Here is a 17,297-nt window from a genome sequence, read left to right on the forward strand (position 1 = left end):
ACTCCCCGTTGGGTCCATAGCGGACACTGGTGCAAAGTTTTTCATATAATCGGGCTAAGAAATAAATAATTCCCTCTGGGGCACCCATTTCCAGTAATTTGGCCCATAGTATTGAGTGATCTACCAGATCAAAGGCACTACTAAGGTCGGCGAAGCAAAGATAGAGCGACCCATTTTTTGCCTGGGTATATTTTCCCACCAATAGCTCTAAATTCAAACACTGTTCTATAGTACCGCGGCCTTTTCTAAAGCCAAACTGGCAATTACTTAAAATCTCATTAGATTCTGCCCACTCTTCTAATCTTACAAGGAGGACCCTACTCATAATTTTAACTGATGAATCCAATAAGGATATAGGTCTATAATTTTTTGCATCCCCACGATCTCCTTTCTTGAAAATAGGGATGATTATTGACTCTTCCCAGGTAGACGGTATATTACCGCTAATAGCTGTATTAAAGATTTTGGTAAGCAATGGCCCCCAAATATCTGGGGCGGTCTTGTACACGTCTATGGGAACGCCATCTGGCCCCTGGGCCTTACCTCCTTTGCTAGCTCTTATACTAGCCATAGTTTCACTGATGGTTATATCTAAGGCAAGGATGGGCCATCTATCCCCATTGGTATCTATTAGATTACTAGAATCAAAGATTTTAGAAAAATGTTGGATCCATGAGTCCATGCTCACGTTAGAAGTGAGTTCAGGAACCTTGTCATCTTTTAGGAATGGGCTATTCACCGTGGACCAGAACAGGGTACAATTATTCGTGTCCGCCGCTAGGGTGAGATTTTCCCAGGCCTCTTGCTGTAATTCAGCTTTTCTACGTTTTAGGGTAGTATTAAATTCCTGTCTAAGTTGGACCACCAAAACTTTGTCCCTTGGTTTAGCTGCAAGGGCCTCTTTGAGTTCTTTCCGGGCATTGGAACAAGCATGATCAAACCAGCCTCTTGGACACCTTGCAAACCCTGCCTTTTTAGTAAACTTTTTGTTAATAATGGAATTAATATTGTTAAAGTGATCAATACTGTCAGACGAGGTGTCTTTACGTTCTAAAATTGCTGTGATATCTATCAGACAACTAGATATAATTGAATATGATGTTATAGCGGCTTTTTCTCCTTTCCACCTCAGTCTATAACCATTCTGTCTATGGGGTTCAATATTATTGATAATACCATTTTCACAGACATGATTTTTTACCCAAAAGGTTAATTCAGTAGTCAAACAGTTATGGTCACTCAACATGATATCTATCACATTGGGCATCGGGCATAACGGGGCAATAGTTGATGACATACATATAAAATCAATAACGGTATTAGCGCCCCTTCCTTTAAAAGTTGGAATATTTCCACCCGTGTCATTTTTAACATTATCCATGATTTCCAAGTCATAATGGATCATAAAATTATTCAAAGTTTCCCCGTATGTGTGATGGGGGAAATGGACTTCAGCCTCTCCCTGTCGATTATACACACCACAAACTTTCTGGGTGGATAATGGGCACACAGGTACATTAAAATCCCCCACAAAAATAAATTCAAATGCATTGTTAAAATTCCTCACGAAATTATTCACTGCCGTATCTAATTCGTTAATCGCTAAATGTCTAGTGTTGTCAAATACATTGTTGTAGAAATTTATCAATAGAATGTTTCTGCCGGGTTCTTGTGTAAGCCATAAATTTTGCGAATGCGTCCCCACGCTAACAGATTTTTTCACAAGGATGGGTAATTTTGACAGAAATTAACACCAACAGACCGCCTTTAGCTCTACCATGAGATGAGGGAAGTGCTGGGAGCTCATAAGACACATACCCCTCTATGCCTTCGAATTTTTTACTCCATGTTTCCTGAAAACACAGGATGTCAAACAAATGCACAAAATCAATCCAGCCTAAGGCATCCTCCTTGGCCACAATTCCCGCAATATTCCAGCTAGCAATATGACAGGTTATATTCTCTCTTACATTGCTAGCGTTTGGCAGTTCAACACTAGGTATGGACATGTTATTCTCTACATTAAAAAGCTCTATGTTAGGTATAGAGTTTAGGGTGTCTCCCCCATTCAACGTACAGTTCAAACATACATTACTCGTTTCCTTAGTTAACAAAACGGCCTCTTCATTAAGAGTACTAAACTCCAGATCTCTAGGGAGTTCAATCTCATGTCAATCGTTCTGATCTAGGTGACTCAGGGACTAAAACCTGTACTGGGTAGGGACCTGGTAAACCATTCCATTATCATACAGAGGGGTATTGCCAAATGGTACAAATGGGTTGGGGGTATGCATTAAAGGGGCATTCCCCCCGAACATAGGGTTCCCCATATGCAGCGATGGGATGAATGGACCATGTTGTGGGCCAAAGACTCTGTCCCTCACCACCCCTTGTTGTAAATATTTTTGTCCACCCTAAGCGTGGAAGGGTATGCTCAGATGTGAGTCCCTTGCTCATTGCACCATCAGGATTCAAGCAAGCCGGGCCGAAGAGGCTGAAATGCCAGAAACCGGTCCCCGGTAGCTTGTTTCCTTCCCAGTGTAAGAATTGGCTTTTGTAGTTTGGTTTGCCCTGTTCCCATCATGCACTGGGACAGGAACAGACTAATTTGCATACAGCCAGGTTCTGAAACTGGGATGGTGCAGTGAGCTAAAAAACGGTGTTGGATCTAGCCCTGATCTCTTGACTGGGTGAGAGTATTCTGTTTAATTCAGAGACTCTGTCCCTCACCACCCCTTGTTGTAAATATACAAAGAAGAAGTTAGGCATCAATGGTCTATTTACCATGTGAGGATAGTTGGGATTGCTCGGAGCCTTCTCCTTATAATTAGATGGGGGTTGCCCACCGAGGTGGTTATAAAAATAGCCCAACGGCCTAGCAACTACTTCAGTCTCCGACTGCGTAATTGAAGCCGCTCTAAGCAAGACCGTTGCCACATGTTGTGGGTGCTTAAAGTTTATAATCACGCAGTCCCCCCCACCGATTTTTTTGGTGTTACCTATCCAGTTTACTCTTCTGATGGAGATAATTTGGTCAGCATAGCCGACTGGATAGCCACAATGACGATTTAGCCAGGAAATGATTTTATTTCTCAAAGAATCAGGTGTCTCATATTCACTTGGGGGCTGAGTGAGAATGGGGACGTTAGTTAAAACCACCACGTAAGGTACACAGTCGGGTGGTAGATCAACAGGGCGTCTACAGATCCTAGTGGGCTCCCCATTAAATCCTCCCATCGTATCAGTTGGAACTGTCACCGTAGGTGCTGATACTTGCGTATGGGCTTGCAAGGGGACTGATGATTTAACACTCGGTGGATTGCCTGTAACCCCATGGTTAGATGGATTTGAGGATCTTCCTCCCTCCTGGGGCGGTATGGGTGGTGGTTTCTGTGGTTTCGGCTGATCTTTAGAGGAGTGTTTCCTGGCAATAGTGGGAGGGGCACTGGTAGAGGCTTGTGACTGCTCCTTATCCCTGGTGGGAGCAGTAACAAGACCGGTTGACTTTTTAATGTCAGCTAAGGACTTTTCCAAGTTGTCTGCATGCTTACCCACCAAGCCCCTTAACCTGACTACTTCCTCCTGAAGATCTCCTATCTTAGTTAACAATGGCTCTACCACCGTACTGAGTTTACTAAGAATTGCACTCGTTAGTGAGTCAATTTGGTCAGGCTTCAGGGAAACATATTGATCTAGGTTCGCGGTTACTAAGTCATCAGTATGTTCCAGTTGGGTCGTATCTTTTTTCCTTCTAGAGATATGACTACCTCGCTTAGGAATTGGTTTTCTACAGGCACGCATAAATTTGGAGGCCCTCCCAGATTGCTGAGGTGTCCCCTCAACATTATTACCTTGGTCTCCTTCCCCCATTATTGACTGGTCTAAGGCCTTGGTTGCATCGACATTAATGCTAATAGTGCTATTATCGAGTTCCACAGGGGCGACCATCTCGTTAACAGTATTATTAAGATTCACAGGGTTTACATGATTATTTGCGTCGGCGGACAAAGTCAATGGAGGATCTGCAATAGTACTTTTTCCCAGTGACTTCCTCCTGTCGCTGTTGATTTTAGACACCACTTTCAGTAAGTAGTTATCCGGCAATGTACTTTGGACTGACATTTCTGGGATTTCTGTGACAATATCCGTTAAACTCAGGTTAAAAAAATACAAGGGGTAACAGGTGACTATTACACGGAATGTCCTTCAGTGGTACTCACAGTTCGTGCCAAGGGGGGTGGCCCTGCCCGGCCTCTTCTGGCCCCTGACGGCCACAGACGGCCCGCCCTTGTCCCGGGCTTCTCCCGGTCGCTCCCGCGCGCGACTCGCGGGGCGAGAGGGGGTGTCAGCCTTTTACTGGCGCCTCCGGGCGCTCTGCTCGCGTCACCGGAGCGCCGCCGGCCAAGGGGTTGCTGGGGAGTGTGGTCCGTTGGCTTCGACCGCCTCCTGCTGCCTCCCGGCGTGTTGTGCCCTCGCCGTTTCCCTCACGGCACTGCCCGATGGCAGAGAGTCAGGTAAGGTTCCTGGTGTTCCCCCTCTGGGCTCCCGGGGGGGTCAGCCTTTTACTGGCGCCTCCGGGCGCTCTGCTCGCGTCACCGGAGCGCCGCCGGCCAAGGGGTTGCTGGGGAGTGTGGTCCGTTGGCTTCGACCGCCTCCTGCTGCCTCCCGGCGTGTTGTGCCCTCGCCGTTTCCCTCACGGCACTGCCCGATGGCAGAGAGTCAGGTAAGGTTCCTGGTGTTCCCCCTCTGGGCTCCCGGGGGGTCAGCCTTTTACTGGCGCCTCCGGGCGCTCTGCTCGCGTCACCGGAGCGCCGCCGGCCAAGGGGTTGCTGGGGAGTGTGGTCCGTTGGCTTCGACCGCCTCCTGCTGCCTCCCGGCGTGTTGTGCCCTCGCCGTTTCCCTCACGGCACTGCCCGATGGCAGAGAGTCAGGTAAGGTTCCTGGTGTTCCCCCTCTGGGCTCCCGGGGGGTCAGCCTTTTACTGGCGCCTCCGGGCGCTCTGCTCGCGTCACCGGAGCGCCGCCGGCCAAGGGGTTGCTGGGGAGTGTGGTCCGTTGGCTTCGACCGCCTCCTGCTGCCTCCCGGCGTGTTGTGCCCTCGCCGTTTCCCTCACGGCACTGCCTGATGGCAGAGAGTCAGGTAAGGTTCCTGGTGTTCCCCCTCTGGGCTCCCGGGGGGTCAGCCTTTTACTGGCGCCTCCGGGCGCTCTGCTCGCGTCACCGGAGCGCCGCCGGCCAAGGGGTTGCTGGGGAGTGTGGTCCGTTGGCTTCGACCGCCTCCTGCTGCCTCCCGGCGTGTTGTGCCCTCGCCGTTTCCCTCACGGCACTGCCCGATGGCAGAGAGTCAGGTAAGGTTCCTGGTGTTCCCCCTCTGGGCTCCCGGGGGGTCAGCCTTTTACTGGCGCCTCTGGGCGCTCTGCTCGCGTCACCGGAGCGCCGCCGGCCAAGGGGTTGCTGGGGAGTGTGGTCCGTTGGCTTCGACCGCCTCCTGCTGCCTCCCGGCGTGTTGTGCCCTCGCCGTTTCCCTCACGGCACTGCCCGATGGCAGAGAGTCAGGTAAGGTTCCTGGTGTTCCTCCCCAGATAGCTGTCATGTTTACTGTGCAATTAGACTTTCTCAGTTTGGGGGTCCAAAATTATCTCTAGTTGGTTGTCAGGAAGGGGTAATCCCACGACTTCTACTCTATGGGTCATCTTACTTGTATCAGCCCATAAGATATTGTCTTGAATAATCTCTTACCACACCTCTTTTTCCCAGTGTCGCATGTATGGGCGTTTATAAGTGTCCAGTGCTAGTGTGAGTTTGTTATTCCGCCGCAGCGCTAAAAGGGCGGGGCGGCCGCACGGCGGCCGCATGCTGGTGACAGAACCGCTCTGTCACCAGCCGCGGTTGGGCTGTGCTCGTGACGGAGCGGTTCCGTCATGGTCCCGCCCGCCTAATAGAACGCGCCGCGCAGGCGCAAAATCAGCGCCGTGCAGGCGCGGCGGCCGGGCCATGACGGAACCGCTCCGTCATCAGCATAGCCCAACCGCAGCTGATGACGGAGCGGTTCCGTCATCAGCATCGAACCGGTTAACATTGTACAGTCCACCCTCCGCCTCACTGAGAATGTTCTCGCCTACAGTTGAGTTGAAATCACTGTAACTGTAACCTTTCCAGATTGGACTATGCCAATGCCCTTTATGTAGGGATGCAGTCGCAGCTGTTACAGAAACTGCAGAGACTGCAGAATGCAGCAGCCAGATTGATACTTGACATCCCCATACATGAGTCTGTCGCCCATAGACTAGGTTCCCTACATTGGCTCCCAGTGGCCAAAAGAATTATTTTCAAATCCCAATGCCTTCAAAGCATTAGGAGGCACTGGCCCGCAGTTTTTGAAGACGCACTTGAAATGGTATACACCAAGTAGGAGCCTAAGATCAGCTCACTCTGAACTGTTACAAAAACCTAAGTTCAAGCAGGTCCGATGGGGAGGAAGTTTCACAGTGGGAACAATTAAAATCTGGAACCTCCTCCCAATCTCTATCAAGAGCAGCACTTTGTTTATGTATTTCAGAAGAGCATTGAAGACCTGGCTCTTCGCAAACAGACATGGCACATAATTTGCATTACACTATACTGTCCTACTGACTCTAGCTCCAAGACGCCCTTGTGCATTCGTGCTCTGTATAAAAAAAAAATCAGATCAAACCATGCACGAGATTGAACAGCGACGGGAATGATGTAAGGCCCTTGATCTAGTTAAGTTGTCCCTTATCTCCAGAGTTGATCTAAGGACTTATGAGACATACACCATTCCTGGCTGTGCCTGTTTGAGGTACACCTAGCACTTCCCACAGAGGCCCAATGCTTCTCCATTTCCCAAAGGTATCATTCAAAAGCTATTCTTATTTGGGCCACGATGTAGTACTTTTAGATGTCGGGGAGACCCACCCCCTGATGTCAACCTACCCTGCAAAACCCTGCACGAGATCTGCAGCTTGCCAGTTTTGACAGATAAATTGGTTGCAAGCTTTTGTAGGTGAGTTATCTCTGGTTTGGGGATGAGGAGCAGCAAAACCTGAGAGAAGTAGAGCACTATTAGGAGAATGTTCATCTTCATTGTTGCTACTCTGCCCAACCACGGAATTAAAAGGGGGCCTCACCTGTGTAAATCTGTTCTAATAGTTTTAGAAAATTCCCAGTACTTAACCATATATACGTTCTTTAGTAATGTATGTATTAGCCCATTAAGGTATTTAATACTGTATTTTGCTAATTGAAAATGAGATATGGTTTTAAGCTCCTTAACAGCTCTGCTCATTGGAGTGCCCTACATGTTGGGTTTCAAGAAATCAACCTGGAAGCCAGAACCCGCCCCAGAACTCTGTACGGTTTGTCTTCCTACAGGAACGGATTCTATTGGGTTCATTAGTGTGTCAGGAGAATTGTCAGCAAATACGTTTATGTTGTGTTAGAGCTCCCCAAATCCATTCCATTGACCTCAGGGGACTACTTAATCATTTGAGCAAAGGGTCCAACCGAAAAGGCAACAAGCACGCAGAATAAGGGTCTTGTCTCATAAGAAAGGCAGAAGCTCTTTGTTCTTTCCCCGTTGACTACCACCCTTGCCACTGGTGCCTTATATCCTGACCAAATGTATCATTGTACATAGGGGCCCATTCATTCTTTCCCAGGACTTGCTGCTGGAACACCTATTCCACGTGGTCAAACGCCTTCTTCACATCAACTGAGAAGATCAGCAGAGGGATTGACTGACTAATTGATATTTCAGAAAGATTCAGGATACAGATGATGTTATCAAATGTCTATTTTAAATGAAACTGATTGATCGAGGTCTATCATGAATTGCATGTATCCCTCCAATCTGTTGATCATTACTTTCATATAGTTCTTAAAACGTTGAATAGTGAGATGGGTCTATATGAGGAGCAGTGTTCTCTTGGTTACACTTCCCTGTGGATTATGTTAGTTTTGGTTAGCAAGTAGTTACAATGTTGATGTGCTCGTATCACTGTACCGCAAGGTATTGCTTTGACTGTGTCCGTTATTATTCTCAGGTAGGGATTGTGTCTGATTAGTTGTCTTGAAGTATTCCTTAATCTACTTCCTTATTTCCTTTACATATATTATCTTTCAGGATCTGGGAGTCAAACCACCATGCCGTTTTAGGTCTACACATTTCTCTCCCATTTTTTTTTTTAAAGAAAGACCACAAAACAAATTCCATTGAACATAAATTGAAAATTGGTTAACCCAGCTGATCTCTCCTACACCACTCACACTGTCTCTTTTTTAAACTACAGGTGGGATTTTCTATGATGCTGCTATGCATGACATTGATTTTATTAGTTGGCTGCTTGGTGAGAGAGCGCCGGACACAATATTTTCCCTGGGACATGCCTTCTGCGTTGGTGAGCATCTAGGCTGTGCATTATTTCAGAGATATTAGTTGTTTATAACATTTTTTACTTTCAAAATCCCAACATGTTACTGTTTTCCTATGTATGAACGATCAAGTTATTTTTTTGAGCTGAAGGATATTTGGACGGAAATTCATCTTGTGGGTGTTATGATTGAGTTCGGTTCTCTATCTATTATAATTTTTCAGTTTCTGTATTTCTGTGCCTGTTAACCTGTATTTACAGAGGTTTTCGCGGCTCTAATGCACCCCCTCCCCACACTGCATGTCTTCTATTGTCTTGTTCAATATAAGGGAGTAAGCTATGTATGAACTGGACATACTTTATCTGTACACATGTGCTAAACGTGTCATGATTGTCCTAATCTGGCACAGTACTCACCCCAGTTGCTTTTGATGGGGTGGTTTGACTGTCTCAGAACTTTTTTCCACCCTATTTCCATGTTAGTTTTTGAGGGTTGACTGCTGCTTTTGCTTTCCTCTTTTGCTTCACAGACATTGCCTCTCTGAAGGATGCAGACACGGTTGCGATTAGTATGAAGTTTTCAAGCGGAGCCATTGTGACCCTCGACATCAGTCAACACTGCACCAGAAGCTGTGACCAGAGATTAGAGGTACTCAGTAGTGTACTCTTGACCCCAATCTGCAAGGGGCTGCTCAAGACAGTAGGGTTCTATTTCCGCCTGCCATGTCTCTGTCTTTCTCAAACCATGCTCTTTTTTAACCATCAAACAAAAAAGTATTTATTTTTCCAAGTCGCTCCTCATCAGCCCTGCTCTTCAATCTCCAACTGGCACGTGCCTCAGTATGACTCATGGTGACTGCACTCTTTACTTGTTCCCCCAGTGAGGTGCTCGTATTAAATGGTGAATATTAAGATGAGGTAGAAACACTTCAAACGAGTGGGGTTTCCAGCTTGTGTGTGAATGCTTTTCAGAAGATCATTTCCCTAAAGGGCTTGTATATCACCGGAAGTTGAATGCGGTTGAACTGTAAAGCGCTCTGACACCCAGGCTTGGGCCTTGTTCGCGCTATAGAAAACACAGATTAAATAAATAAATACATTTAAGGTTTTAAAAACCTTCCCAGGACTTGTTAACTGGCTCCAGAGGACTTTGATTTTGTTGTGGGGCACAATACTGGCTGGCTTCCGAGTAAGTGCCAGTCAGGATGAAGTAGATAGAGCCCCACTCCCTACACAACCTAGTCCCTTTAAGACTCCCATTTTCTCCTTCTCTGTACCATCTCATGGTGGAAATTATCCCAGTGTTGGCAGGTCTGCATGCATTTCATTATTCCTATTTACCGATTTATATGTGTATTTTTTCTGGGTTTATTTATCTGATGTTAAAGTATTAACTAAAGTAATATAGCCATGTGGGACTTGGAGTATAATCCTTTCACATAATGTGATCAAATCCCTCACTCTCTCCCTTGTTAACACATGTGTATACATGGCACATCATGACTATCAAACTATAGCTATTGAACCCTGTGTTTCTGCTGTTGGGGAGGGAGGTGAGTGCGGAACCATTTCCGCACATGGATACCTATTTGACTCCCAATACAGGAAAACAAAATGGCAAATCAGCAATCTTTGTGTCGACCTGAATGATCCAAGGGTCAGATCTGTAAATGTTCTTCTATCATCCTGCTCTGTTCCTGCTAAAAATCTGTGAAGCACTCATAAAAGATAATTTTGTCTCGTGTTTGGATCTAATTTTGCACAATAATTATCTGAAAAAATCAATGTTTTGACATTTTTTAGTAACTATCTAATCCTTACTCACTTGAACTGAACAATCTATTATTTACTTGCAAATTGAAATACTGTTTCAAGCTTGAAGATGCTTCTAGCTCACCCACTATTTTTATTTTTTGTTTGTATTTTTGCCCTCATTTTACCAAATATCTTGATGGGTTATAGTCTAGTCTCTCTAGGTCTTATCGTGGGGGGCCTGACTGGGGATCATAGAACAAGACTCAAGAATATTAGCTCACAAGTATACAACTGTTTACAATTCCATCTCTGCATACTAACTGGGCCAGCCTGGAAACAAGGGGATAACATGGCCAACAGAAGAGGTGGCGTAATCATGTTCTCGTGTTTCCTTTTCTCTCCACTCTGTCAATGGAGCCCATACTTTCTCTCTGCTTTTCAGGTCACACGACATATCAGATTCACTAATGTATACAATGTTCTTCAGGCATTCAGAAAAAATTGGAGGGTTCTCGGATTTCCATAATTTACAAATCTCCTGTCTTCCCAACAAAACAACATAAAACAAAAAATTGGATTCAACAGCAGAAATATGCATTTCTTGATCCAAACTTAGTCCGAAAAAAATTAGACATAATGTGACTTTTAGTTGTATTCCTATGATTTCTCCCAGAAAAACATTTATCGCGTTCCAAAAAGGGACTATTTTTGAACATGACATAAACATATGTATATCGTCAGCCTCTACCTGCATACTCCTGGGACAGGTATAGACGTTACCAGTAACCTTCAAAAGTTTTACAGGATACCAATACACCCTATATGTGGTAAACAAGTGGTTTCATTTTAGTGGTACTGGTTTGACTACTTTTCGCAGCGTGGCATATGAATTACTCCACATTTGCAATATATTGAGCCTTACCTATTTTGATCAGGGCGGACACGGCTATTTTTCCCTTTAAATCCCATACTTTTGAAGTTAAGTTAGGGATAAATGCAGACGATCTGCTGCTTTATACAAGCAATCCGGAAGAAGCAATCCCAAATCTTATGAGGAAGGCGGAGGATTTCGGCCACATTTCCGGGTATAAAGTAAACCCAGGTAAAACTGAGATTACGGATTGGAATCAGGGGGCGGTACAGCTCATCCTCTTGTTGTCATTTTGGATAATTGTATTACAGCAAATCATGAAATAGAAGCAAAGTAGAGTTTGAAAAAGACAGTTGGGAACTAAGTGGATAAAAATCTTGGTACAGTGGAAGGGGGTAATAAATGATTGCAGAATTTGCTGTAGATAACAAGAGACTGAGTAAACATGAGTCGTATTAACTAGGAAAATACAGACCTTGGTGTAGCTCATTGTATGGAGGAATGAAAGGTACGAAAAGTATGTTCAACTGTCAGGAACAGAATAGTGGTGGGAACAGTAAACTGGTTGAACGCTGCAATGCCGATATTTATGTAGAAAATGAGCAGAGATCTGTCAAAGGTAAATCATTAAGGGAAGGGATAAAGAGTTGTAAGAATAAGATAGACTATGAAAAGGCATGTACAGTAGTGGAAGTGTGAGTAAATGGTAGTAGCGAAGCATAGCGAGTGGTTAGTCAACAGCATTTTCATGAGATGGTATCAGACTGAACAGAAAGAGGTAGTATAAAGTGTTAGGACTTTGCACGGCACCATACAATCGGAGCCTGAGTACAGGAGATAATAAAGATGGAAATTTGTTCTTTCTCTAACTTTGTATTTCTCGTGTTCGGATCAGTTGTTTTAACCATGATCTGCTACTGGAGATTAAATACCAAAATCAGCCATGGTTATAAAGCTCTTGTGTTGAAAACGACAACAATTAACATTAACCCCTTCAGCGCTGATGACAAAGCCAGCTCGTCATGGGCATTAGCTGCGCTGTGCTTATGACGAGCTGGCTTTGTCATGAACAATGGATATCCAGGATATTCAGCACCCAGCGGGAAAACCGATAGCAGCCAAGGAAATAACAAAAAACAGCAAATTAATACTTTTGGCATTTTTACGGTACAGTTATGCTATGTATTAAAACATTGTGAACTTCTGAGTTCCCATTCTTCAAAAGTGGGACCTGTACAGTTTAGTGACAGGATATTGCACATTTATATATGTCCCCTTTGGGAGGACTCTACTCACCAATAACAGCAGAACAATCTATGTTATGCTGACAATGTACATCAGTACCCATCTCACCTTCAATTAACACGTCACCAAGATAGAGTAGTGTTGACCAGCTCGGTGACGCTTCCTTTAAGAAAGTGAAACCATTTCTCTGAGAAAGCGACTCCGGAATGGCTTTTTATGGCTTTTTACTCTTGAATCTTTATGCCCTGTGCCACATCTTCCCAGACTCGACAATAGCTCCCTTAGGGGCATCCTACATTCTTCTGCATGCCTCATCAATGGGCTGAAGAAATATTACCACATCATTCCCAGCATGATGAAAACCCCCTGGCACCTTTGGCTGCCTACTGCGCTAGCGGAGCTCCTGCTGCAGGAAGCACATCTCCTGGGAACACGCTGTCAGTTCCTGGGCAGACATGGATACATCAGAGTCTTCCTTGCAGGCTCTACAAATGAATCCTGGAACGATGCAATCCTTCTTCCTTGGCGGATTTGAGGGGCGGGATGCCATCAAGATCCCCACAATATGAGATACCAGGCAAATGTTGCATATAAAATCTTTTGGCCAACTACAGAAAGAATATGTGCTTATTTCAATACCTCCGGGTCCGGCATGCTCTGTAGAAGCCAACTGCACGCCTCCCGGTTGTCCCAGAATTTAACCTGTTAGATCTTAAACTGTTAGTAGAATGGGAGAGGAAGACGGCCGTCTGCTCTCTCTACAGGGTGCTAATGGTCAATATGCCGGACCTGGAGCAGCCACTTAGAAAGTGGTGGGAGAGGGACTTGGGCTCTTCGAAGATGAGCATTATGTGATGGCAAAAATGCCTGCAAGAGAGCTGGTGATCCCGGCGAGGCTTTGCCTTATTCAGTTCAATTATTTTAATAGAATATACTTTACACCAATGTGTTTGTGTCATATGGGGGGGACTCCCACATAAGCCTGCACCAGATGCGGGGATGTTGAGGGTGCAGTTCTGCATATGGTATGGGAGTGCCCAGAAATCACAAGATACTGGAGAAGGATACATGCAGGACTAGCCAAAGTAGTAAGCTTGCCTATTGAGGCCACCTCTCGAATGGCTGTACTAGGGATAATGTTGGGTTGTATAGGGAACTAGGCGGGGAAGAAACTAATTTCACTTGGACTGATGATTTCCAAACGGGAGATAGCATGACACTCCAGGTCAGTAGCGATTCCGACCATGGAAGACTAGACTTGGGGATTACGGACTTCTGTGCAGCGGCGAAAGAAATAGTGTACTTAGGACAGGGATGCTCTATGAAACAAAAGAAAATCTGGTCTCCATGCTGGAACACAATGGGATAGTTGTTGATTGGGAAGGCAGAAATGGGAGTCGGGGAAGGGTATGGTTGGTGCAAGGAAGACAGATTCCTATGTATATTAGGGGAGTAGTTGGGGCAGTGAGGTTGTTCCGCATGGCCAGCTGCAACGATATTTTTAGCATGATGTTGTAGATGCACTGTTCTTTCTGGGAAAAGCAAATAAAAAGAGTTCTTAAAAAAACGTGCTTTGTTGAAGAACATAAAAGCAGCCTCATCGAGAAGCTTTTAATTGATTGCCTATTCGAATTAGTTTTATGTGTCTTTTAAGTCTACATCGTATAGAGTCTAAAGTACCTTTGATGTCACATCTGGACCAAAGTAAGGTACCACTGAATCTATCTCGCAGCAAAGGATGTGCTAAAAAAGGAGCAGGAAGATAAGGAATCCAATTCTGAGTTTTTCTCAGGCCCGAATGATCAGAAGGAATAGCATCACGAGATTGATCACTGTGAAAGAGGTACCTTTTTACATCTACTTTCCAGGATCTGCACCCTAGCCTTGCTATGGGCCAGTTAACCTTTTGACAACTGACAATGATGGAGCAGTTCTATAATAGATTATCAGGCACAGTTTTGCATCACTTGTCACTCAAACAAATCACTTTCTCATTTAATTTACAAATAAAATCGGAGAAATATGTTTAAAGAAATATGTGACAAGAGGTGAGTTTTTGGCCGGTTGAATTGCCCACTTACAATGCATATGAATGAACTCAATGTCATGGATCTGATGAAGAAAAACAGTGCACATAAGTGTCTTGGCACTAAAGGCTAATAAGTGCTGCAGCCTTTTTGCTGTGTGTTTGGAATTCTGTGGTTTAGGCGTGGAGAATCAACATAACCTCCATGTTTTATATCAGAAAACAAGTAGTCGAAAAAGTCTTCTTTCCATCAAAGCTGCATTCATTGAATCCATACCATGAAGAATCGGTGCAGCTTGAGGAAAGAACATATTGCAGGGTTAATAATATTCATTCACAAAACCCTGCTATTTCAAAGATGTGATTATCATTAATAGAGCTACAACACACCATAGATAACAAAGATAATCCTGTCTGACCCGACGTCCTAACTGTAATGGCTCCTGTGATGAGAACAAAAAACAGTCAATAAGTCATTATCCGAGTCCCTTTATTGAACTGTGAGATGCCTTACCAATTCCGTGGAACTACGTTCACAACTCACATGTTCCTTGCTTTAGGTGTCTTGGGAAAGGGTTCTCTCTTCTGGCCTGTATTCTAAAAATAAATGGAACAGACGTGATTTAATTCTATAAATAATGAAAAAAAACTTTGAACATCTCACCTTTGGTTTATCTGAAGATCTGATTTTGGGCCTATTCGACAGACACTCGCTGCAGCGTCCAGTGAACATGTCCTGTCCGGGGCAGCTGTATGATCAGCAACTTTGGCAAGTCTTCAACAGCTACTCTTGGATCGGGTTGCAGTGAATGAGCACAAGCAGTGCTACCCTCCAGCCTTTACCATCAGGCTTTGGGAACCCAGGAGAAGGCATGTTCAATGAAATGGTCAGGAATCTTTACTTGAGCCTCTCCTCCTGTCCTCTTAATTGCCATAAGAAAGCTAATTGTCATTTCCCTGTATGCAGTGAATGAGGTCAAGCCAGCAGTGCCAGCATTTGCCATCTGGCATTGGAAACTGGAGACAGAGGAAAGGTCATTTTTAATGAAATGGTCAGGAATCTTTGCTTACACCTTTCCTCCCATGCCATTGATTGCTTTCCAAAATGATAGCGAGATGAAAGCTAATTGTTATTTCTTCAAATAGAGCATGACAGTTCTGGTGCATGAATCGCCCGGCATTCTCCATAGGAAAGCCTTCAGTTTCAGAGAGGCATTTACTTTTACTGGATGTACAAATGTGCATCCAGAAAATCAGATCAGACTAGGTGTAGATGTGGGTGGGAGGAGGGGGAGGTGGATGTGTGGGGTGAAGGTGATGTTTCATAGCTTCTCATGCAGCCCTGTCTCCTACCCTGTGATGATATAGATTCGCTCGCTCAACACCTTATGCACTTCTACAGGGGGAAATGACCTCTGCAAAGACTTGAGATCTGTGCCTCTACTCCTTATTGGTGGCATCGAAGACCTAAACAGTGCAGTGGTTATGTTATTAAATGTGAGTTTAAACATAACATGTTTACCAGAGCCTTCCAGTCTCCTAGCTGGAATGTATTTCTTAGCATTTAATCAATTAAAAGTACTACCTTTGAAAATCTGTAGTTAAAGATCTTCTATAGAGGATTGTCATGCAGCAGAAGATGTAAGTTTAATAGTTGGCAAACCTTATGTTTGAGAATCTTAAGAAAAGAAAATTAATTTTGCTGTCCATGAGTACAGTAAGTTTTCCAGCAGTGCATATTTCATAGACTTGTGTGCTTTAATTGCTCCCCATTACCAGTATTAGTCTGCATAGCACCTATTGATAAATAAAACATACGAATTTATGAAAATTGCTAATGCTGGAGATATGCTTATACAGGTAAGTAACTCTTAAGTACTGTGACCTCAATTTTTAGAGTGCTCCTCAGCTGATCAATAAGTATTTAAGTTTGTTTCCTTTACAGGTCCATGGTTCCCAAGGATCCTTGCGGGTAGATAATCAGAACCCATTGGGAATTAGTGAACATGGGACCTCTGTGTCCATATGCTCCCAGACACAAACAATCCGATTCCGGGAAGCCTACAGAGAACTATTTCAGCACTTTCTCCGAACTCTCAAAGGTTAGAAATATTATGTAACTCTCTTAGTTGCTTTTCAGAATGGCTGTTTCTCTTCATGCCCTTGTATTTTTTTAATCGCTTCTTTTATATATGTCCTAGTATTTCTGCTTAAAGCCACTGCAAGATGCTTTACAGCAATTTTGCTTTATCATTCACTTAGTTTAATAATTTAATGAGAGCATATAGATGAGCTTCAGGGAAGGATTTGTACTAATCAAGTCACAAGAGTAAAACAAAATTCCATGGATTTTTTTCCAGTTGTGACTTGTGATTAAGATAGCAATCCTTTGTGCCCACTTTAGGAACCTCTCTCAAACTGTGTGGATGGGTGAGCAAGAGGCTTAGACAGGGTTGTGAGAGAGAGGGTGTAACATACATGCCAACTTATGGAAGCAGGAAAGAGGAAGATTTTGAAAAATAAATTGGTGGAATTTATTTTCCCCATTGAAGTGTTATGAAGTGCAGGCAGTGTTAGGCTAAAACAAAGATAGTTTGGCTTTAAATCAGGATTCTTTCATCTGACTCTGGTTTTGGCATTTATGGGTAGTTTCCAGCTCACTTGTAAATGTTGTACTCATCCAGCATTGCTCATCTACGTGCCCGAGTAGTCTAGTGATTTAAGTGCAGGCTTGGGTGAGAACAGCTCACAAGTCTTTTGAAAGACGTCTGAGTGATGTGGCAGTGCTCGAAAGGATGGATGTATATAATTAGGATTCTGGTTATCCCTACACCAAGGATATGTAGATATCAGGTTTCTGGTACTCCATACATCAAGGATAATGCTCCTACGCTTTTGCTGGTCTCTTTGTGGGCTTAGTGGAGGTTGGGCCCATACTTTAAGAAGTACTGGTCTCTGAAAGTTTACTTCCCAATAGGATATTGAGTGTATTTCAGGAAGATTTTGTGTGT

At 44.3% G+C, this 17,297-nt stretch overlaps 1 protein-coding gene across 1 annotated transcript in view; it reads left to right on the forward strand.

The window, feature by feature from the left end:
* Positions 1-17,297, forward strand: part of LOC147710960 (uncharacterized) — a 217,021-nt gene that overhangs the window by 181,507 nt on the left and 18,217 nt on the right. The window contains exons 7-9 of the mRNA XM_086921746.1: positions 8,309-8,416; positions 8,920-9,038; positions 16,232-16,388. Coding sequence (XP_086777872.1) covers positions 8,309-8,416; positions 8,920-9,038; positions 16,232-16,388 — 384 coding nt within the window. The remainder of the gene's footprint in view (positions 1-8,308; positions 8,417-8,919; positions 9,039-16,231; positions 16,389-17,297) is intronic.

This window comes from Lissotriton vulgaris, chromosome 5, assembly GCF_964263255.1.
Source record: "Lissotriton vulgaris chromosome 5, aLisVul1.2, whole genome shotgun sequence".
Lineage (NCBI taxonomy): Eukaryota > Metazoa > Chordata > Amphibia > Caudata > Salamandridae > Lissotriton > Lissotriton vulgaris.